The sequence below is a fragment of the Pocillopora verrucosa genome, chromosome 1 (genome assembly GCF_036669915.1).
Source record: "Pocillopora verrucosa isolate sample1 chromosome 1, ASM3666991v2, whole genome shotgun sequence".
Taxonomy (NCBI): domain Eukaryota; kingdom Metazoa; phylum Cnidaria; class Anthozoa; order Scleractinia; family Pocilloporidae; genus Pocillopora; species Pocillopora verrucosa.
In genome coordinates, this window is record NC_089312.1 from 4,129,237 (window position 1) to 4,153,767 (window position 24,531).

The following is a 24,531-nucleotide window of genomic DNA, read 5'->3' on the forward strand; positions in this document are numbered from 1 at the left end:
CTTCATTGTCAAGTGTCACGCGGACCTTCAATTTCTCATCCCAGTCTTCCACGCGATCCATGGTGTCACAGGAAATTAATAGGGACAAGCACTTTTAGTTTCAAAATTATTCCATCATTTACCTGTAGAAAAAGATGATAAATATTGAAAAACGACAATCAACCGCAACCTGACACAAATTGGGCAATTTTCTGTTCTGAAATGTCGAACATTTTCCCTTGCACTTGCACTTTGGTAATCTCTAAGTTCCACGAGTTTCTTCATTTTTTGCCTTGTACGATTCTTTGTGGAGGAGGAAAGCCAGCCGCAACCAACAAGACTGACTCCAGTTTTCTGCAAGTCGGTGCTTCTAAAATTCCACTCAAAAAGTCGTGTGTCTTTCAACTCCACCACAATTGAATTTCCCTCACAAAAAAGGAATTACTCAATTATTAATGAACAGGAGCTTGTTACCAGTTTTTAGTCCTACGATCTTCTATACTTTAAGTCGCATTGTCCAATAGGCCAACCAGGAAATTCAGCAGGTGGACAAAGACAATATCGTCTTCACCGCACAGTATTTCTTGCAAACGCAGACAGACAGTAAAAGAAAGAAGTCTTCAACTTTAAAAGAACGCAGTTTGAAGATGAGGCAACTTCTAGCCCTAGTTTTATTTTTCAATTTAGCTATATGTAAATGCAGTGAATTCGAAGCCGAGTCACCTCTTGATCGAGGTATGGAATTTTTAGATTCACGTTATGATTTCACTTCTTTGAAAGCAGTTAGAATAAATGTTTTGAGTGACTCTGCCTTGAATTTGAATTTTTCAGGCTGGGGAGAAAAGATAGAATGGAAAACTTTGGAAGATGGTTTGAAAGCAGCGAAAAAGAGGTAAATAACTGAGTTATTTTAATGATCAATGAAATAAAAAGATTGGAGTGAAGAATAAAACAAAATGTGTTTTGAGGGGCGCTCTTTCTGATCAGTAGAAATGTTGCAAATCGATCTTGAAACAATTATCGTATGAATGAAAACGAAGCACTCAGATTCCTATGTTTTACATCTACTTTCGAAAAGTATATCGGATAGTTGATGTGTATATCGAAATTCGAAACATACAAAGGAGCATTCTATCAAATCCGTGGTGAGATTTCAATTAAGGAAAATTTGCATTTGGTCTAAATGAATTAGCTAACAACTTTATTCGAGCTTTATGAAAATCAGTCCCTAGTCTCTGTTTATTCTCATCACAAAGTCTGTTTTTAAGTTAGAAGGAATTAAAATTGAAGTCAGTGGAACTCAGAGAATAGGAGATGTCCATAGTCACGTGGTATTAAATCGTAATAAAGCTACATTATATAGAGTCTGGCGAAAGAACTCAACAACTTCAGTTACGGTTACAACAAGTTTTCATGTGCAAGTACGCTTCTATTTGATTGATTCACTGTTAGTAGCTGACATGGAGTAAAAGAGAAACTCTCTGTTTGATAGTTGTTTTATGATTTATAAACACAACGAATTCTTTGTTTAGTTAAGCAAGAGCTGTAGATGTCAACTTTTGACTTGCGACATTTTGCGAGGACAGGTTGTTCCATTATCTATACTGTAGATCATAGAATAACAATAGTTATAATCGGGAAGAAAAAGTCTTTTGCAAGTCGTTTCTCTTAGATTGTGCCATAGTCATTTCTTCAAATCGAAAAAATTCCAAAACTTGTTATGGCGAAGAGAGGCTCCATTTCAAACTCAGATCTAAAAGGCCGATACATTGTTATGATAAACGTATAAGGATGCTCTGATACACTACTTGCTCACATCTACCTTCTATCGATGCGGCTTACGTCGGTCATGCGTAATTGTAACTTTCCAATTTTCTTAGGTTACCACGCTTTCCTTACACTAAATCACAAAAAACTTGAAAAATACAATTCCTCCTTTCACAGTGATAAGCCACTAATGCTGTTGATTTACAAGACCTGGTGTGGAGCCTGTAAAGGTAAAATATTCTCTCTACTTTGTTGCTGAATTACAAAAATAAGGTGAAGCGAAAATATGATTTAAACTCTTCATCGAATGGAAATATACTTCTTTTCGGATAGGTAATCATGGAAATAATAAAAACACCGTGCTAATTTTTCCAAATATTTCTGATTTGCTTTTGTTATGTGTTATGAATGACTAAAATTAGGAATGCTCTGGCTAAGTGTTTGGGAAACGTTTAGGCCTGTTTGATTATCTTGCAGTCCATGCGCGAGTCTTGCGAGCGTTGGTTTGCAAGTTATGCGCTGCAAGACCACACATTTAATTTTACCTTTTGAGTGACGAGTCCTTGACCGTTGTAATAGGGCTTCTAGTAATTCTAGTACGATAATCGTCATCGCTAGTCCTGTTTGGGTTTCTCCTTGACCTTGGTGAAAGTCCTTAACGGGAAATTTTGCTGAGTTTTTTTCTCTAGAAGATTGGTTGTTTTTCAAGTATTTCGTTGTCATTTCGAATGTCTCGTGAAATTTTTTGGGTTAGCGCTCTCAAAATACGTTTACTCTAGCTCGGTCAGTTGTACCGTAACTTCAAACATGCCTACCGATAGGATATTTCAGAGCATTTACTTCAGGCTGAATTAGAGAGAGAGACAGAGACTCAAAGAGTGAATAAAAGTTCCTGATCAGACTCCTAGTGCCTTACAATGGCGCGGGAGTTGATCAAGCTGGTAAACCTTTACAGTCCAACATAAGTTTCTTCTTCGCAGCGTTGAAGCCCGACTTCGCGAATTCTCAAGAAATCGCAGATCTGAGTAAACATTTTGTGATGGTTAATGTAGAGGTAAGCTCGAGAGACCTGAAAAAAATTGCAAAGAATTTGAAGGGGACTTGAAAAGCTTTGAAACGATCTCCCTGTTTCTTGAAACCCATTATTTGATGGATTGATAATGACAGACTCCAAAATCCAAATGTAGCTGGCATTAAATAAACAATTTATGGTAATTTTGTCAACGGAAAAAGCTACGGTAACCATAGTTACACTAAACCTCTAAGAAACATCTTATTCTGGCTCAGTAAAAGCCACTCATTCCCATTTTTTAAAATTTGCAGTCATCAAGTTAGAAAAAACACTGATCTATAGAATAACAAGTTGGTGATGATTTCAAATGTCATTGTGAATCTATTCCTAAATGTGAATAATTAGGGGCACTTTCAGGCCCATATATATATAAATTATACGTTGATGTATTCTGTATGTCTTTAATTCACACGATCTTTCACTAACAAATAGTTGATTTTTGCTGTAGGATGAAGAGGAGCCAAAGGAGGAAAAGTACCGCCCAGATGGAAGATATATTCCTAGGATCTTGTTTTTGTGTAAGCTTTGTGTTAGTTTCTAGAAACATAGAGCAGTTTTCTCAGCGACCAATCAGAAAGAGGTTTACATCGTCATAAGCCAATGAGAGATCATAATCAAAATAGGCAAACTGCTTGAAGCGCGGGAAAACGCGAATGAAAAAGTCGCAATTTTTTTTAGTTTTACATCTGATTGGTTGAGAGGACGGCGCAAGTTTTCGGGACCAATCACATGGCAAAATTAAGAAGAACTAGGGCAACCCTGATTACTTTGGACATGGTTCAGGGTTAAGTACAGTACATGGACAATGCAACTAGGGGTAATATTTATTTCAATGCCAGAGTGAGAATTGGCCTAATGCAATTGATAAGGAATACAACAATAGCGTTAACTGAGTTTGCAATTAAATTTCTCCCTTCGGTCGCATAGGTTTTGGAGATCGTATAGACTGGGTGACGTTCGAAGAAAAATGACCTTATAGGGGTGAAGTTTGATTGGGTGGGTTTTGATTCAAAGCTTGTCTGGTTCTTTTTCCGATTCTATCCTCACAACTTAAAATTAGTGCAGCTGAGTGCAATGATTTAAAATTCTGTCTTTGTTTTTCAGCTTCAGAAGGAGAGGTCATGAAAGAATTTTACAATGAAAACGGGAAACACAAAGACACTAAGTACTACTATGGGAAAACCTCTGAGAGTAAGTGAATAAAAAAACGTGGGGATCTGATAATTGTCAATATGGGAACTTGACTGTTTGTTTGTTTGGTTTGTCTTTCACAGTTATTGACAGTATGAAGTCAGTCCTGAAAAAGACCAAAGGGAGCGATATACTGAAAGAAATTGAAGAACCAGCCGTAAAAAGCAATCCTCTCGCAAGAGGTAAGAAGAACGTCGACATCTGCTGCTCATAAATACTTTAGCACACTTCTATTAAGTTTGTTTGGTCAAAACTGGTAAAGCTGGCCATAAGATCAATGAAAACAAAGGCCAAAATCACAAGAGGGCGAAGGGAAATCGAATTAAAACAAACAAATTTCTGGAGGCGCGAAACCGTAAATGAAAAAGTTGCTATTAGTGGTGATTGGTTGAGAGGGAATGCGGCGCGAGTTTTCTCAACCAGTCCCAGGGTTAATTACAGTACATGGACAATGCAACTAGGGGTAATATTTTTTTCAATGCCAGAGTGAGAATTGGTCTAATGCAATTGATAAGGAATACAACAATAGCATTAACTGAGTTTGCAATTAAATTTCTCCCTTCGGTCGCACAGGTTTTGGAGACCGTATAGACTGGGTGACGTTCGAAGATGGATTAAAGCAAATTAAACAGAGGTAAATACGTATTCTTGAACTACGTCCATTTTCCTTTCATCTATGTTTACTTTGGGAGAACTTAAGTTCCTTTTTTTTGTAGTGGCAAGTGGATGTTGCTTCTCATTCACAAGACTTGGTGTGGTTCGTGTAAAGGTAATTCATTTCGAGCTAAGCGCATCCACAATCTGATCTCATTTTATCATATCCTTGGAGAGGGAGGATTAATGAAACCTCTTATTTAAATCTTCGCAGCCCTGAAACCAAAACTTGCTGACTCAAAGGAGTTTGCAGAAATGAGCAGGCATTTTGTGATGGTAAATACAGAAGACGAAGAAGAGCCGAAGGGAAGCCAGTTTGTGGTTGATGGCGAGTACATCCCAAGAGTTCTTTTTCTGAGTAAGTGATTTCACTGGTGTTGAAAAGTCCACCTGTTTTTCAGCAGTTTTTAGCTTTTCATGAAAAAGGAAAGGAAGTAACAATTTGATATACATATAATCAGTCAACCACGCCTTTAATGTGCGGGAATATCTTGACACTGCTTGGTTGTAGTTCCAATTTAGCCCCTTAACAGCCCAATTGTTTCTGTTCTTCATAATGTATCTCATTTCTTAATTAACGTGAAGTTTCTTGCATGTCCATTCACGTAAAACGCGTGAGCTAGTTTAACCAACCATTCGAAATATCAAAAAATTACAGAAAACCGATTTAACTCCTTCGTTATTCTATAGCGAACACTTAACAGCCAGTAGAAACCTAAATAAAAGCAGATTCTGAGCAAACAAATCATTCCACAACTAATAGTTGGATTCTGGGAAGGCTAGATCATGCTTTAAATTTTTTTCCTTTTCTCTATAATTTACCTTGCAGATCCCGAAGGAAAAGTAGTTGATGATATTTGGAATGAAGGCACTAAACATCCTCACGTCAAATATTATTACAGTGGTCCTCAAGAACGTATGTTTGTTGTTTTAGCCTGAGTCTCTTCCTCGTTGTGGTTGTAGTTACTAATCTTTCTGCTGTCTACACTCTTAACATAGAGCTACTTCAAGCAAAGGTTTTAGCCTTTTGGAAGCGTTTCACGCTTTATGGGCAGTTATGTTTTAGATTCGAGAATTCTAAAGATGACGCGGGTTAACGCACTTGATCGGCAAATTATAACTAAGAACAAGGAGACAAAAGCAGAGACACCTTTTTTCTCTTCGTTGCAGTAATAAGTGGGATGAAAAGGGCTCTTAAAATGAAGGAAACTGGAGGTTTAGGTAAGAAACAAATTAATTCTTATCATCAAAATGATTTGTGCATAGGATTATATCCAATGCATGAAGTTCATAGCTGTGATAAGGTTTGAACTTGCACAAGCAATGACCATCTCATGCCATTTGATGTTCAGGTAATAATTAGTGAGTTCCCTTGGCTTCAGAGTACTTTAATATATGGAAATATTGCTACATCATATTATCATATCCAAGAAATTTAGTATGACAATATTATTGTACGCATGGCAAGCTTATAAACGATTGGTCAATTTATCATTTTCAACTTTAACTTGGTCTTTTCTTCTTGTATACTCTAGAAAAAAAAGAAGACAAAAAAGGAGAGGACGTAGAAGAGAAAGACCCATGGTGGAAACCTAAAGAAAATTTGTCCAGAGGTACTCATCTCACGCTTTCCTACTTCTATTTTTGTGGTATGGCTTCAAACATTTCTTTAATTAAAGTTATGGCCTAATTGTTTTTCATGTTATCAGGTTTTGGTGATCATATTAAATGGGTGTCGTACGAGAAGGGTTTAAAGGAAGCAAAGGAAAGGTTTGTGGCTTTTTCCACCGTTTTTCATGTCACTGAATCGCTTAATGCCCGAAAGTTTAGTAGAATAGAATGACAATCAGCTTTTGATAGGAAAGGAAAAGGGGAAAACGAAAGAACAATGGCGAAACTTAAGAGTCAGTCTATGGTACAAAACGAACAGAAATAAAAAGAGAGAAAATAAACAAAGAACGACGAAAAAAAACTCAAAATTTACCACAATTGCCATGGAATGCTGTTGAATATGTCAAATTTCTTGTTGAGGCCAGGATGTAGAGTCATGTATCGATCTTCCCAACAAATATATCTTCAGTCTCCAGAAACTTCCCAGCTTGTCTCCCTCGTGTCGTTGCTTAGGGACCGTCGCATGACGCCACAAAAGATGGGGCCGAAGGGGGCTACTTCACCGCGGGTTCTAAGATGATTGACAGTTATTCATCTTTTTGCTTCACAATGATATACTTGTATTTGTATAGGAGTTAACCGAATCAACCTTGTCTTATCTCTGCAGTAATAAGCATATGCTTCTGATTATACACAAATCCTGGTGCAGCTCATGCAAAGGTATTTTAATGGTTCCTTTCTGTTTTTATCTCCGCAAATAGCTAAAAAATCATTCATACTATTATTCAATAAAAGCCACATGTTTTTATGGCTTGTTCATATTTTTCCTTGTAACTCTCCGAGTCCTGTTTGACGTTGATTAGTTTACAGGTTTTATGCAGTATCTCAGCTTATAAACCATAAATTAAACAACGTAAAATATACAGAAAATTTTTCCCCCACTTTTAATGATAGATTTTAAGATCTTGCGTTAGGCTTTTGTTTTGAAAAAATATAATTATTCCAATCACGAGCGATGAATATGAAATGGTTATAGCCACGTAAATTCGAAGGCGTTTGGAAGATTATTTGAAAATATTGTTATTTCAGCCTTGAAACCGAAGCTGGCAAAGCACAGAGAGTTTGGTGAGCTCAGCAAAAAATTCGTGATGGTCAACACCGATGATAACGAGGAACCGCAAGGAGAGCAATTTGATGTTGACGGGAAATATGTGCCGAGGATTTTCTTCTTAGGTAATATCAATGTACTTAATTTAGCTTAAAACATTCAATTACGGAAGTGGGAGAGGCGGTGGCTCAGTGATTAAAGCGCTGGACTCTGAGTCGAGAGTGGGCTGGGTCAGCTTGACTTTTTGATTTGTCAGTCAGTGTATTTTTTTGGGGTGGAACATTTTACTTTCACAGTGGCTTTCTCCACCCAGGAGTATAAATTGGTATCAGCGAATAAGGCAAGCTTGAGAATAGTAATACTCCTAGTCTCTTCATGCTATTAAACCAAGATAAGCTCCAGGTGGATACTAATAAATGCGGGGATATGAGATTTTTACCTTAACAGGAAACAATTCTTTTACTTTCTCACATCTAAATCCCTGAGATTCGGCCTTTGAAATTTGCGTTTCATCAGATCCTAATGGTAAAGTGCAAAAAGACATATGGAACGAGGGAACCAAACATAAACACGTGAAATACTACTACCAGGATGGAGAAGAATGTAAGTATAACATTTAGTTGAGATTCTTTGTAGGAAAATCTATTTGAGCCAAAATGTTTCTTTATATTCTCAATGATGTAATAAGAATGATCATTTTCGTTCGTGCCGTCTTTCAGTATTGATAGCGATGAAAAAAGCTTTGAAAATTGAGGATCAACCAAAGGCAGTATCTGATCACGGTAAGTAAGGCTGAAAAATTGTCGCTGTTACTTCTTTATGTACAGGAACCATATTGCTAATTGAAAGATGGAAGAGTCGCTGCTTGCGGCTTTCGGTTGAGAATCTTAAAAACTTTCGCTATTGATGAAAAAATTTAAGCAAGCGACATTTGAATATCTATGCAGCCTGATCACTTCCTCCATTTCTTTGCTGAATAACAATACCTGTTACCGTGGCTAAGTGTTCCTTAAGATCCTGACACTCAGCTAAACTGAACGGTTAGAACAGTGCTTTAACCTCGCCACAATGTCCTCCGTTTAACCTTTCGTAAACTTGGGAATAACGAAAATAGTGTTATAAAGTCAACAAACATATAACGAGTCTATAAAAACCGAGACAAACTAGCTTGTAAAGGCCAAGAATCGACCTTCTTCGGAACAGCATAAACTCATGACTCGTTAGTGGAACGAGACTCCTGTTCCAAGAGAAACTGTTGGCTAGTGCGCAAGATCGCTAGAAAGAAAGAGAAGGCGACAGAATTCACAGTAAAGCAAGTCGTGTTGGCGCAAATAGCTGAGTCCACTACACTCCTCGATACGTCACCACGAAATCATCAACTCCCGTTCAGTGCTGACTCGTTTTGTAATCTTTTGCAGGATGGGGCGAAGACATCACATGGACATCGATTGAAGAGGGTTTCGAAAAAGCAAAAGAAGAGTAAGTGAAAATGATTTATATTTTATCCCCCTCCGTTTACCCCTGGAAAGTATGTGATACCCCCCCAAAACCTCTAACACCCACCCTCTTCAGCCGTTTAATGAAGACTGATCCCTAAATACAAATCATTTCGTGAAATATGCAGAAAGAAGCCATTGATGTTGATAATTCACAAGTCATGGTGTGGAGCATGCAAAGGTACGAAGCATTTGCGACAAAACAGCAGAACGTCTTGTAATTCTCGTTAAATCCAAGTATTGTTATTCTTTTTCATCACATTAAGCTATATGATCAGTTTCTTTCGCATTCCTTTTTAAAGACGATTTTTATTTTTATTTCAAAGCTTTGAAGAAGAAGTTTGCTAAGTCCAATGAGGTTGCGGAGTTAAGCAAACAGTTTGTTATGGTTAACATTGAAGTAAGTGATTTGAATTAAATCCGCTGTGCATAGGTTGGTTAATACTTTCTACAAACAACAACGACGATAACAACAAAAACAACAACAATAATAACAAGAAGAAATATTATTTAAACGAGAAGGATTGGAAAAACGTTTCTCACATGGAAACGCATGCGGTCATTTTTTACTTTGACAAAAATATTCACCTAATTCGTTTATTTGACACTAGGATGATAGTGGAAAAACGGCCGACATCTTTGACGTGGATGGCGCTTATGCCCCGAGAATGTACTTCCTGGGTAGGTGAAAAAAAAATTCTCGTCTTATTTCTTGGCCTGTGTGAAGGCTCCCCTAAAGGCTTCAGAAATTGTGGTAAAACCTTGGTAAAACAACTGACGCACGCGCTCATGTTTGACTTTCGATGTTTTTCAGATCCTTTCACGCGTGAGATTATGAAGGAATTTCACAACACCGATAAGTCTTTCAAGGACTACAAATATGCTTATGCAGAACCCAAGGAAAGTAAGACATTCTTCTGTTATTTTAATCGATAAAATCCCTTTAAAATGACATCTTTACATGCTCCCCTCTCTTCCGAAACTGACTTATTTTAAAACCCTCATTTCGTGAAACAACTTCTTATTCCACGAATGATCACTTTTCAAGCTAGACACGGCTTACATCTGATAATTTTCAATTAAAAACACCAATCAATTCTTTGCAAGCCAAAACAACTGACTTATCTCTGTGCACACTTATATGACTCAAAGTCATGTCATAACTGCTGATAATCTCTAACTCGAACGTTACCGCATGTGTTGGGCAAGATGCATGTTTCAGGAGTGATGTCCGCAGTTAGGATCAAGAGATTATACACAAGCGTTTATTTTCCATCTTCTTGCTTTCATCTTGTATGAGGAGTACAGGGAAATTTCTAATCTTCTGATCTTTGTTAAGGGGTTTTTGTTTCGAATTGTATGCGACACTGACATTTTCATGCAATTTATGTTCTGTCGTTGCTGATATTTAGTCGCTGACATGATGAAGAAAGTTCTCGGGAGAGAAATGAGTGCAGGAATTGGCCCAGACAGAGGTAATACACGAAATTATTTAACGCCAATGTTAATTTTAATGAGCAATGACACAAATCAGGGCTTTATTTCTCGTCCTTCGCAGCATGATCAGAAAATCGATATCCTTAACTTTCCCTACGACCAAGTTTCTGTTCGTCAAACATTTCTTTGTTACGAGGGAAATTTTGTTTAGTATTTTATACAGTAAATACAATAATATACCTAAACTGCCTAGCAGACAACACATCTACGAAAACACCAATTTGTTTATCATGAAGTTACTCAAGCCATTATTATGCAGCATGGTCTCCAAGATTTCCACACCCTATGTGAAACGCATTCGATATTTTCTGTAATGACGTTGTTCCACCAATATTCCATTAAGTATTGTCTTTTTCTAGGTTTTGGTGCTCATTTAAAGTGGATGAAGCTTGATCATGTTCTAAAAGAAGCTAAAGTATCGTAAGTTCAGTAATCTTACAAATTAGATTTTCATCTTAAACCCAATGTTTTTAACTTAGTTTGAAACCGAGGGACTCTTGGTCGAACAAAGAACAAGATAGGCATCTTATGTCATCGTAGATGGAAATTTTTACATTTTTATCCTACGAAAAAAATATCTCCGCTTGAATGGCTAAACTTCTGTTATCGAAAGAAAATTGCTCTGGCGAATCTATTTTTTAAACCTTATATTCTATCAAAACCTTCGGGGGGGAGGGTAGGGGGGATAAAATTACTCCAGAGCCTCGTGGGGGATCAAGTAGATTTTATCGTGATAAAACCACACTCCAACACACTCCGACACCTCCCCCCTCAGGCACTAAAGAATGACTGGTACCTAACAATCTTTATTTATTTACTGCGTCTTTTCTGTTTTCGTATGTTCTTTGCCTACTTCCATTTTCAGCAAAAAGCCAATCATGATGGTTTTACATAAAAGCTGGTGTCAGATTAGTCAAGGTCAGTTCTGTTTGCGAGAGAAACATTAGGTGTTAAATTTTGTGGAATTCTTTTAAGTTCATTCTTGGATGCCATGCGAATCATTTATCTCACGGCTTACCTCTCCTATGGCATTTATCCATTTTCAGATCTCAAACCAAAAATTGCTGAATCCAAGGAAATCGCTGAGCTAAGCAAAAACTTTTTGTTGGTCAACCTTGAGGTAAAAGTTGTAATTGAATATTATGGAATCAAAAAGATTGATATATATTTTTAAAGGTTTCACTGTATGCATTATTTTATTTTCAAGGGCCATGATGACATGATGCAACAGTGGTGCTATGTAAAGGGCCATTTTCAGGCACTTTTAGCATATACCACATAAATTCCAAAAAAATTAGTCTATTTCTTTCATCATACCGGAAGATGGTCACAAATTAAACCTTGATGATTTTGTCTCAACTCCTGTTCGGAGGTGAATAGTGCTCGTTATTCACTTCCGAATTACCCAATCAGCGCGCGCGAAAAGTTCAATTCACTTGTGTGGTATATTCTATTTACGATACTGAATCATTGAGCATTATTTTCAGGACGACGAAATCCCCAAGGATGGAAAATATGACGCTGATGGATCTTACGTTCCGAGAATTGTATTCTTGGGTAACAAAAATTTCAAGTTTTTTCTGATCTATCCACTATATTTACTATGATTAAGCTGATTAAGATAAAGTTTCCTTGGAAGTTTCACCATAGAGAGCCATCGGTGATTTTGTAGTCACAGGATGATAGATAAAAAATATGAGACGCACAAACACTGTCGACTGGGTTGTTATGATAGCCATAAAAAAATAACAAGGAAACGCACTGTCGCTTAGAGTGGGGTTAAAAGGAGGAGGGATGAGAGTCCTGCGCCTGCGCACGTTTCACGCATCACAAAAAATAGAAATAACGCACCGCGAAAAATCGAATAAGAAACTTAAACGTTCACGTATCGTGAAAAGCAAAAAAAATTCACAGTTCACGGGGGTTTTAATTTCGTATTTACACAGGGCGCGAAAATTAAAAACCCTTAAACCCTCATCACGCAAAAACCCCTTTAGAAGAAAAGTGGCTTTCGTTTTAGTTTCCTTATATGTATTTCTCTTAGATGCGTATTGTAATGGTGTTTTGATTATTATTGTTGTTATTTATGGTGTTTTATCAATCTACATTCCTAAGGCCATTGGGGAGGAAACAGTTTTTAACCTTTATATACGCACCCTTGGGTTGCAAAGTGCTTGTTGGTGTTGTTGTTTATGTTTTTTTTGGGTATTGCCAGAAAGTGTTTGTTCATTTCTCCTTCATCCTTTTGCGTATTTAGTTGAACCCACCATCACAAAACTTACAAAAACCTCAACTAGTCCGAAAAGCAATACGGGCATTGAGTACTACACTTCATTTTGCCAAAAATCCTCCTTTTTCTCAATAACAGTGATGCAACTAAATGTTGAAAACTTGAGTGATGCACTTCATGATAGTGTTTATAAGTATATATTTTTAAACTATCATTTGTTTGGTCGACCCTACATTTTCACAGATTCCGATGGAAAATTGAAGAAAGAAATTGATAATGAAGACACTTCTCTTGACAAAACAAAATACTTTTACAAGACAGCTGAGGAAAGTAAGTAAATCACTTCCCTTTTCACTCCAGTTCACGTCAGGCTTGAGGCAGTCTTTTTAAAAACTTGGTCTGTTAACGCATTCTATTTTAAATTAAACATACAGGTAAGCTAAAAATTATGAAGTCGTCGCGGTTGGCTTCAAGTAAAATTTTCTGTGCGAGTTGATCTCAATTTTCTTCTATCCATCTGTATTCACTGTGACCATTTTTCTTGTTTTAATTTGCCTGCAGTCATCAAATCTATGAAAAAGCTGATACCAGAAACAGAAGGTTTGGACAGAGGTATGGATACAAATATGATAACAAAATCCAATTTTTTTTCGAGTGGATGAACTTAACAGCATATTCCTCCTTTTACTTGTCGCACTTGTAACAGTTTTATTTGCATTTATTGACAGGCTTTGGTAAACAGATTAACTGGATGCCAATGGAAAAAGGTCTTGAAGAAGCAAAGAAAAGGTAATAGGCAAAATGAAGAAGGGCTGAAGCTTTCGTTTGGATGGATTCACATTGATTTTAGCTTCGCCGAGCTTAAAGTATATATTCACTTCCAATTTAAAACCTCTGAATCCTTTTATGAGTCTTTTGTACATACATCGTGGATAAACCTTGCAATTCATGATTTGATTCTTTTACCAGTGAGAAACCAGTGATGCTTATCATACACAAGTCGTGGTGTGGCGCGTGTAAAGGTAGAACAAGCACTATCTTTTAAATTTCTCTTCTTAATTACTTCTCTTCTTACTAATACTAAGCGATGCCTGAGGAGGGAGCCAACGTTTCGATAGGAATTATGTTACAGAGCGGTGTTTACCTGAAAAGATTGAGCTAAAAATAGATTTTAAGCTTAAAAGCTAGAGTCTGCGTTATAGTGTTTAGAGGTGGGGTTGGCGAAATTAAGACGGCAGGCGGGTTTTCCTAAAATTTATGGGCACACCAGGTTATCATTGATTATTTCTTTTCTATACAAACAGGGGTGATTACATGTCATTAAGGCGCTTTCGCCTAATGCGCCATTGTGTAATAGGTGTACTGGATCTTGATGGCGCATGAGTTATGAACTGATTATGACCCAGTCAAAGCCTTGTTTGTTCTCTTATCTCTTACCCTCTTCAGGAATAATCATTTTAATGCTTTTATTTCAGCTTTGAAACCATTTATAGCAGAATCTAAACTAATTGCTGAACTCAGCGAGAAATTCGTCATGATCAACGTGGAGGTAAGGCATTCATTTGTTGACTATGAACACAAATTTTGTTGGTATGTCGAGTTCCTTTTGAGAACCAAAGAACATAGGAACTTAAGGAAATTAAAATGTTTGATTTTATCCCACAGTGTCCACTGCTTTGAATACGACCATCTTTTTCTTTTGCACTTTTTGTAGGACGACGAAGAACCCAAGGATGACCAGTTTGATGTGGATGGCAAATACTTCCCTCGAATCTTTTTCCTGAGTAAGTCCTTCCGAGAGGGTACTAATTACTTTGTTTACATGACAAGGTATATAAAACGCTTTTAAGTAAGTGTCGTTAAACCAAAACTAAAGTTATCGCAACGGCCAATGAAAAGAAAGGAAATACCTTTAGGAACCAATGAGAACTCAAAACCACCTCAAGCGCGGAAAAACGCGGGCGCCCAAGTCGTGTTTATTTTCAGTTTTGCATCTGATTGGCTGAAAATGTGGCACGAGTTTTCTGAACCAGTCACATAGTAAAGTAAAGCAAAACGAAAGCAGTCCCGGATTACTTTTGGCGCTCAATTGAAAATTGCCCTTAGTGCAATGATGAAAATATGAGATTCATAAGAGAAGGCTTCATATTCTAAAGTCGTTGTATATGTTTGTTTACACAGGTAACGAGGGTAAAGTCCAAAGAGATCTTCACAATATGGACCTCGAGTTCATAAAGTTCAAGTATTTTTACAACGATGACGAGGAATGTAAGTATCGGTCACAATATAATCATCGTGTGCTATACGATTTAGGGCGTCATTTTTCAAATGAATTCTGATGTCAGTCGTTACAGTTTAAAGCATATACGTGCAAAATTTTCTTCAGCTTGTAGATAACAGCAAAAATTTATTCGGCAAGATGACAAAAAAAACAAAACAATAACAAAAACAAAAACACACACAAAAAAAGGGATTGGCTAAGGATATGGAAGATTCATTATTCATTCGGATTGCTGATCACGAACTTGGATTGAATTAAAGGAAAATTTTTCATAATCCATACATTTCTACGAAGATCCATTGAGACAATTTGTGTTCAGATCCAAAGCATAGTATTTTTTGTTTCTAATATAGATAAAAAGCACACGTTTGATATTAACAAACATTTTGACTGACTATTCAATTTTCTTCTGAAGTGGTAAATACAATGAAAACCGCTTTAAAGAAACTTATCAAGCCGCCGCCTTCGTTGGATAGAGGTGAGATAATGCTCTTTCTGTTCTCCATAATAAATCTTTCTTTCATCCTTTCCAATATCTTCACCGTTGGTGCCTTTACTTATAGCAAGTTTTTAGCAAAGTTATTTCTGTTTGCAATGATTGTCTAGGAGAAACCGGAATAAATTCAAAATATCTTCATGAAATCTATCAAAAAAGCACCATGATGGGATCAAAACTATTCTTGATCATAAGGGTTCGGTCATTATCTGTCGCGCGGGGGGGGGGGAGGGTAAGAAGATTTTAGTTGTGTCAGGATAAAATCTGATCCCCTCGTTAAGCTCTGTATTTAATATTGTTACGATCCCTCCGTTGACAGTTAATTGGCATTAGTAAATTTTCTACAGTCTCCTTCCCCCTTTTACCCTTTTACTCTGTTGGTGAGGACTGATTCTCCGTCCGTTCCTTGCTGAAAGTTGTTTGATCCCCTTAAAATCCTCCGATCCTTCCCCCATCCCACCCCTGCTGGTGTTAAATTGCTATTTGTCTCTAAGTAATGATATTCTGCCATGATGTAGGTTGACTCTCGCTCTTCAGAGAATGTTGACTATGGCTGCAAAATTCTTAATGTAATATGATTAATTGGTGATTTTATTCTCAGGTTTAGGAAAAGAAATTAATTGGATGAAGTTAGAAGATGCCTATGTTGAAGCAAAAAAGAGGTGAATAACTTTGTAACAGTTTTGTTAGTTTTACTACGAAATCATTCAGTCTTCACACCGATTCCTCAAGGGAAAAAAATAGAAATAATGCATGATAAAGCGTGTTCGATTTATAATTTGCCTGCTGCGTTTAAAAGTGCAATCGTTTTTTTTTCAGAATTATCTCTAGGCTCGAAATCGACAAATCAGGGGTGATTTAAATTTAGCTTAGGAGGAAATTCGTAAGAAATAAGGGCTTAGTGAGTAATACAATCTCATCTCTTTTTCACTGTTAATGATGATCAAAATATGTTTTTTTTTCTTTAAAAGCTGGAAGCCAATTCTGATCTTTATTCATAAAAGCTGGTGCAGTGCCTGTCAGGGTATGTGATGGAGACTTATATGTACTTAATTCATTAAAAAAAATCAACTCATTCAGTTTGCCAATCTTGGCCATGTTTCAGGTTTGTAACAACATTATGACGATTGAATAGCAGAAATTTGTACTTGACTATCAAACAAACATATTTTATGCAGCTGCCTCACATTAAAATTCTGTTGGAAGCATAAATTCACCGTTTATTGAATGCCAAAACTGGTTGAATTTTACTTACTCTTTGAATTCTCATATCGATCGTTTTTCAGCTTTTAAACCAAAATTTGCTGCATCCCAGAAGATAAAAGACCTGAGCTCAGAACTTGTCATGGTCAACGTAGAGGTAAATCAACATAAGTTTCCTATTTCAAAGAGCTTCTACCTCTAGCTTTGAGTAATTCCCGGCGTCATCGGAAATTGCCATGAAAATTGAACACCGAGGACATAAAATCATTTCTGTATTGACATTTAATTGTAATTCCTCTTTTTGTAGTTTGGAGCAATCTCAAGTTGAGTGTCACGGTAACCACTGAGGAATTCAATGTTGTTTTTATCTATTTTTTCAGGACGAATTTGATAACAACCAAAAGAAGTTTGATATTGACGGAGCATACTTTCCAAGGGTCTTATTCATGGGTTTGTACTATATTTTATTCCGCTTCAAAGAATATAAGAAAAAATTTCTTTGATATTATTTTTTTTTTACTTTTTTACCCTGCAGTCTTCTCCCTAACCCTTTTCTTACCATAACTAGATTATGAGAGAACCTCGGTGAAAGCCGCATTTAAATTTTCATCTCAGAGACATTCTAAAAACATGAATTCTGAGCTGTATTTAGTGTAATTCACTTTCTCGGTTGAAGATCATTGTTAGGTAAGTATTAATTTTATCTAAAAATACATTGAATCACTTTCACTCTCAGAAAGTAATGATATGAACTGCGAAGCTACCCTTAGTGGTTTAATTTTCAATTGGCTATTGCCTTTATGCGCGATCTTATTAAATTACTTCACCAAAGCCTATGATTTGCTAATCAAAATGAAAAACTAAACTATTACCTACCTAGTCACTCGCGCTTTCCCGCGCTTCCAACATTTGCTCGTTTTTAGGTTTATGAGATTTTTTTCTGCCATGATTGACTTTTGATTTGGTTTAACAACACTCGGTCAAAATAAGCTGTAATGTCTCTGATACATTATTTTGCAAACTGGCCTCTAAAACAGCCAAGCTGATCAGCCAAAGGCCGTTGGCCTGGCGGAAAAGCACATTCTTTAGTCTAATTCACAATCTTATGGATCTCTGAGGGGGGGTATTACTGAACGAAAGGTTAATTAACACTGTATTTAAATTTGATTAGATCCTTTGGGTAATGTTATGGAGAAAATAGTCAACGCTGGTACTATATACAAAGAAAGCAAATATTATTACTGGGAACCACATTCAGGTAAAGATGTTATTATTTAAAAATGAAGGGGAATAACCAAAGAATAACTGTGGTGCTATGTCGTCGGTGGGGAGAGAGGGGAGGGGAGGGGTAGCAAGATAATTTGGTTTTATCAACTGATTTGATGACGTAAATTGGCCACCGTGAAGAGTTTTAAGCTCACGTTTCGGGCGTTAGCCCTTTGTCAGAGCGAATAGAAAAATTGTGGGTTGTGTGTGTTTTATATGCAGAAAATGGAGCTGCAACTTTGGTGGGAACATGGTAACTTAAAAATAAGTTGAGTCGATACCGAAAAATTTGATAATTTCTAGAGGCTGCGTATTTTATGTCATTTCTTCGAAAACTGGCGCGCACAAACCTTTTTTTTTTACGATTTTGGCTGTAAATTACATGTATATAAAACCTTTTTTACGGTAAAAACGCGAAGCAGTCGTCAGGAAGTTTATGAAGAATACAAATTAAAACTCACATGATTTCATTCAAAGATGTGTTAATTTTAAGAATTGTTGTTTGAAACGCCAACAAATCAAACTTCAAGATATGTTTCAAGAAAAAGGACATTAATCATTAAAATGAATGAGTTAGAAAACTAATTTTCTCTGTTCATATTTGATTTTCAGTCGTTAGATCCATAGAAAAAGCTGTAGACAAAGTCAAAACCATGACAAGACCTAAAGATGAATTATGAGGAGAAAGTACTTCGTATAGATAACTCGAATAACATTTCCTAGGTCTTTTAGACGTTTGCTAAACTCTAAAGTGATTTTTGCAGCTTAATCCAGTTTTCGTAAATAAATTAAAGTTGAAATAAAATTGTTGTCTTATATTGGTTATTGCGATTTTTCTTCCGAACCAGCAAATGTAAGAGCTTGCCTTGTATTGTACAGTGTGTACTTTCTTTCGCTTTGGGCAAGCTACAAACCACAAGGAAAAGCCGGGAATAAAGTCTGGAAATCTGGGAACGAGATATCGACGATATTTATACAAAATTAATATCGTGTTTGGCAGATGTTTTTCGTTGCCAAGTAGCGTAAAATCTAGCACCAATTCTTGAAAAAGGTTCAATCCAAAATTTAATTTATTTTTGAAATTCGACGGACTCATAGAGTGTTTTGATTTGATTGAACATCAGCTATTGTATGTAGTGATATTATTTTTTTTAATCTGAAATTGCGACATAAATAATAATTTAAATGAAGAGTTAGATCTTTCGTATTGCATAATTTCTTCTCTAACGCATAATTGTCAAAGACAATGTGGTTTTGAAAAACAACCTTACGAGAGGAGTATCTCTATCGTTCTGTACTTTGCACATTTTCTTTCCCATTATAGTTTTTACGTTTGGAAAAGAGAAGTAAGCTTAGTTTCCTTCTATTGTCAAGATATTATCCACAGCTCTGTAAGATGAATATTCAAGTTCGCCTAAAGCAGACGAATGCTATTCGTATATTCAGCGCATCTTGGCAACACAAGCCCCTTACTCGAGTTAAGTACAGGCCTTATCCTGCGTATAATTATCACTAATATGCAGTCTGAAGAAGGGGATTCAAATATGATTTTATTTCGACGTACGACCAGGATGAAACTAAAAATCGCCGTGGCAGTTTTGGTGTCTGCTCTCGTTTTCGTGTTTGTTTTGTATTACATCAACACAGGACGTAATCCGATGGTGGAAATAAAGGGTCGAGTTGGCTCGCTCCTGGCGAAATATTCCAACAACGAACGAGAGGATGGAAGCCATGAATATTTGACACGAATGGCAGAGACTCACTCCACGCCGAATCCGTTATCCGCTGCAAAACAGTCTTTTAAGACAGATTCTGTGGACGGGATGGATGTCTCAGGCGATAAAAATCGTCTCTCATCTAGCGAGGGAAATGACGCAATGAAGGGAAAACCCTCAGACCACGAACTTGGACACATCCAATTATTCAACAGTAAACCAGATCCTCGAAGAAAGAATGCGTTAGTTGCGAGTGATATCGTCGATTACCGGGAGGGCATCTTACCAAATGCGAGGAAAACATTTTATAGGGAAGTGCGGCCGAAAAACCAGGATAATGAAAAATTCACTGTATTCTTCCTGCACGGTATGGGGCTGACCTCGACAGTTTGGATCAATATTGGAACATTTCAAATCCTAGCAGAATTAGGATATAGAGCTTTAGCTGTGGATTTACCAGGACACGGGAATTCTGACAATGAAAATATTCCATATTCACGGGATGATATTTTGGGCTATATGACAAATTTATTCACTGCGTTGGATCTCCATCAACCTGTCTTAGTTGCGCCTTCGAAAAGCGGAGAGTACGCCATGCCTTTACTGATGGCGTACCCTAACATCCTCCGGGGACTCGTTGCCATGGCTCCCTCCAGCACCTCGCAATACTTTCTCAAGGACTATGAGAAACTCTTGGTCCCAATGCTGATTTTGTTTGGGGAGAAAGATCCAACAATGCTTAGCACTTCTTCTCTAGACAGCTTGTGGCATGTTCCCAATCGCAAGGTTTATATGATCAGGAATGCGACGCATGCGTGTTATGTAGATCATCCTCCAACCTTTCATAAACTACTCCTCGAGTTTTTGGGCAGATTGGATAAAGGAGTTCTTCATCCTTGAGGAAATTAACGAAATGGTTAAACTTACATTAACGCTCTAAATAAGAAAAACGGCCTAGGAGTCTTGATGCAGTTTTAATGGAGAACTTTTAATCTTGGGCTGCCACATCGGAAACAGAACACGCGCTCTATTCCTCACCCTCCTCCCCAGCGAACAAACAAACAAACAAACAAACAAAAACAAAATGAATTAACACCTGTTGCTTCATTTTCAAAGCTTTCCTCTTTTAAATGAGCCAAAAAACAACCATAATTTTCTTCCCTCTTAACCTTGGAAATACAAAACATTCAGCTTCATGCGAACGCCCTTTGCATCTTCCGCCCGAGTTATTATCACGCATGCTTTGCGAAAATTACGATAACGAACTCAAGTTTTGATCGTGAAAACAATCATCATTTGTGATTCGCTAATGGAAGTTTGTGTATCAAGCACTTTAGGAGTGGTAAGTCAGATATCTGGTGTCGGCCATAGAAACACACTATGACAGTCGGATTCTCTACCTTCAACCTTTTTTTTATTAATTCTAATCAATAATAATCCCATAACAGAATTCTTGACCGAGATCTAGAACTCACAATCGTTGTGAAATTGTCTTTAGAAATATCTAATGTCAATCTTCCAATATAGCTCAGCGAATTTCACTCAAGGAAATCCAAGCCGCCGAAATAATTAGAATTAGGAGTCAAGTTTTATTAGTGGATCAAAAAGTCTCAAGAATTGCTCTTAAATCGGAGATTAAGGTTTATTTTGTAAAACTTGAACATCCAAACCACTAGATGAAATACGTGATTGTTTCGGACGCTGCAGCAAATGTCAGACCTCGAAAATTCAGACTCCCGATGCCTGGATGTCTCGAAATGTCAGACCTTGGAAAAACTCTGATCCCTTTATGTCACGAAAGGTCAGAGATAGCGTTTCTTTGGTCATGTCTACTTGAATTAATCATGACTGTATTCAGAAAAAAATTTACCCCTGACGTTCATTCCGAATTGCGATCAAAAAGCTTTGCTTTTAACAGATTTTGGGATAAATGATAGCCGTAGCTTTTATCCAAATTCGAAGAGACCGATATCAGTACAAAAATGGTAGCCTTTTATTATGGTAGAAAACTCAAGTCAAACGTTGTTTAACTTCTTGCCGATCGAACGGTTGAAAGATCACACTAAACTTAATTTAGATCCTTTGCTATATAAAATATTGAAGGAGGAAACTTAGCTTTGAATTGGAGGAATGTCACTTTGAAAGGGCGTAACTACAGTTGTGTTGTTATCATAACACCCCATACGGGGTTGATATTGGCCAAGAGTGTAGTTTATTTGCACATACCTTACTGACCAATGAAGCAAAAGATCAGCTTCTAAACTTCCTTTGACATCATAAAATGGGTAAGTGTTTAAACCTTTTACTTGAATAATTATTAGAATTGGTTTTGCCGCAGGGGCCTGACCTTTTATATTTGAAGATGTGGTTTCGACGTGAAGTTTAAAATACTCATTGCATAAGAAAAATTGCAATTTAACTTTCTATCATTCATTTTATCCAGATTATTCATTTTAGATGTGTGACCGAGCTCTATTTTATAAGTTTTGGGCTGAAAGTAGCTGGGTAGACGAGTTTGGTTTTGAGTGCACGAAATACGTTTTAGCCTAAAATATATATATATAAAAAAAAAAAAGATTTCAGATCTACAAAAGGCGCTTACAATGATAAACATTTGTAATCCTACATATCTGGCGCCTCGCGAACCGATGGGTGGAAACTTTCTTTTGATTTGATTTCAGTCCTTTCTTATGTAAAATGTTGAATGAAGAAACCTAATTCCTAGAATTCAAACCCCCTTTTTTTCTTGTATTTTCCCTTGGATTGCTGGAAAGATATGTAAGATATTTAGGGACGAGCATGTTTCGACGACGGTAGAGTAGTTTGGGACCAAGCAAACATTTTCGATCAGGTCAAGAGAAAATAATGACGCCATCATTTTCTCTTGATCAGTTGATATAGAAAGTAGGACACTTGAAAGAGAACAAAAAAAAAAAACGAGTACGTTGTGCTATATCAAAATTTGTGAATATTTCAATAACAAGACAGCATTCAGACAATTATTTCAGAAAGGCAACGGAGGAAACCATATTTTTCCTTTTAATATCAAAATGATGTTACACCTTGAGAGATAAAGCTTTGGTGAGTTTATCTCAGCTTTCATGAAATGATGGAAGATGGTAATCGTCGTATTGTTGCGACGACTTTTCATCCTTAACAGCCTTTTACTGAAGATTGCACCCAGTTTGGCAACACCAACAGTGGTATGGTGGTTTGTCGCAGCAATGGGGTAACGCTCTCGGGTCATGGAAAGAATTCATTATCATACGCGACCACGAAGGATTCGACACATGCCGGGGGAGCGAAACATCTCTATGATCCTGATGACGGGCGAGGCCTTTCATGAAACGTGACCAAGGCAAGTCCATGGTATGCCTCAGCCTTTTGTTGACTGCAGGTGTAGTCTTAAAAACGCCAGAAAGAACAAACAGTGACAAGATCAAAGTGGCCTTCATCTAGGAGAGAACAGAAAACCCTTGGTCAGAACTCTGAAATTAACTGCTAACTACCATTATTGGCAACTGCTGAATGAGACTGACACTGGTTGATGGACTTCGTGTACGATTTACATGGCATTAATATAACCTTTAATTCGGAAAAGAATTTCTGCCTATAAATCGGACAGCTATATTCTGAAATATTCTTTAACGTTTCTCATACACTCCACTTTTTTCCTCACTCTTTGAAAGGCTACTCAATTAAATTGTGACAACACAACCCCTCCACTATTGTTAGGATTCTTCGCCGAATAGTTCCTGAACAGTCGTGATAGATTTTGCATTCGCTCCTCAGATTTATCAGTAGAGCTGAGGACGATTTTAACATCTGATAACGGAACCCACTTCTTAGCTTCAAATATCAGTTGCCTTGAGCTACTCACTGTTCAGCAGAGGGTCTACTCGCTACACTTTCGATCCCTTCCTCGAAGTAGGAATTTTGACCTGTAAGTTATCGCCTTAGCAGTTTACAATTAAAACTTAGCGTAATTAAAATGTATTATGATTATAGCATCGTTATCTATTATTACAAATTTTTCATAACATAAATTGTGTTAAAGATACCCTCGGTTCGTCTTCGTACATTTAAAATTTCCCTCACTCATCCTGTAAATTAAATCAGTATTCAAATCACGAACATCTGTTTGTATGTTTACTTGCTACATACTAAGATAAACACCTGATCACATCGGTTGTGAAAAGGTCTATAAACTGAACATGCGATATTCGAAAAAACTTCAGCAACGACAAAGTTGATATATTTCTTTCTTATTATTTTCTATTAAATTAAATAGCTTTGTAAATTATGCCTCGGATTCCTAAAATCTCTATGCCTTCGAAATGTGATTTTTTACGTACTTCGCATTCAAATATGCAACATTCAAGGTGCCTTTAAGGGTTTTTTGATTTTGTGTAGATTATTTTTTAGCTTCTATAGTGATTTAAATTTCAAAATCTATTTTTCTTCAAGATCCACAACTATGTTTTGAGGAAATTTTTTAGAACTCGTTTATGTAAAGTGAAGTAAAAAAATTGACAAAGATTGCAAATGAATAAATGGAAAGTGAAAATCTAGGTTTCATTTTTCCTACAGCAAAACGACCATCTTCCCCTTGGATTTGTCTGAATGTGTCATTATTCACACAAACTGCATGCCCTTCTATTTCGCAAGCTGTTAATCTTAGCTGGACAGTTGCGTTCGAGCTTGGATCCACATCTCTGATTATAATCTGGAGGAATGATTCAAACACCAAAAGATGGCAAATAATTTTAGCCTTCTTTGGATTAAAAGGCAAAGTGGTATTTGTTCGATAGCTCGCAAAATCAAATGTCTTAATTTCTCTCATTCTGATTAAGGTTATTTTTCTAAAATACTGTTGGCTATCACAATTGGGATAAAATAAAAGTAAAGGCTAACTTTAAAATATTGAATCAAAGTCCAAAAAGTCGACACATAACCGATAACTAC

At 36.8% G+C, this 24,531-nt stretch overlaps 1 protein-coding gene and 1 pseudogene across 1 annotated transcript; both read left to right on the forward strand.

The window, feature by feature from the left end:
* The first annotated feature begins 553 nt into the window (after positions 1 to 553).
* On the forward strand, positions 554 to 18,620 carry LOC131800112 (uncharacterized). Its single transcript, XM_059117796.2, has 42 exons — positions 554 to 714; positions 811 to 871; positions 1,924 to 1,976; positions 2,727 to 2,800; positions 3,267 to 3,336; positions 3,923 to 4,009; positions 4,093 to 4,191; positions 4,583 to 4,643; positions 4,726 to 4,778; positions 4,878 to 5,021; positions 5,493 to 5,579; positions 5,834 to 5,884; positions 6,199 to 6,276; positions 6,373 to 6,433; positions 6,942 to 6,994; positions 7,364 to 7,507; positions 7,899 to 7,985; positions 8,102 to 8,164; positions 8,801 to 8,861; positions 9,007 to 9,059; positions 9,205 to 9,278; positions 9,490 to 9,559; positions 9,693 to 9,782; positions 10,291 to 10,353; positions 10,735 to 10,795; positions 11,241 to 11,293; positions 11,422 to 11,495; positions 11,863 to 11,932; positions 12,849 to 12,935; positions 13,167 to 13,217; positions 13,334 to 13,394; positions 13,575 to 13,627; positions 14,081 to 14,154; positions 14,320 to 14,389; positions 14,787 to 14,873; positions 15,302 to 15,364; positions 15,984 to 16,044; positions 16,354 to 16,406; positions 16,669 to 16,742; positions 16,966 to 17,035; positions 17,757 to 17,843; positions 18,464 to 18,620. The coding sequence occupies exons 1-42, from the start codon at positions 627 to 629 to the stop codon at positions 18,529 to 18,531; spliced, it is 3,042 nt and encodes a 1,013-aa protein (XP_058973779.2). The 5' UTR covers positions 554 to 626; the 3' UTR covers positions 18,532 to 18,620.
* A 542-nt stretch (positions 18,621 to 19,162) lies between these two features.
* LOC131800168 (putative protein-lysine deacylase ABHD14B pseudogene) lies at positions 19,163 to 23,925 on the forward strand (annotated as a pseudogene).
* Positions 23,926 to 24,531: the final 606 nt, after the last annotated feature.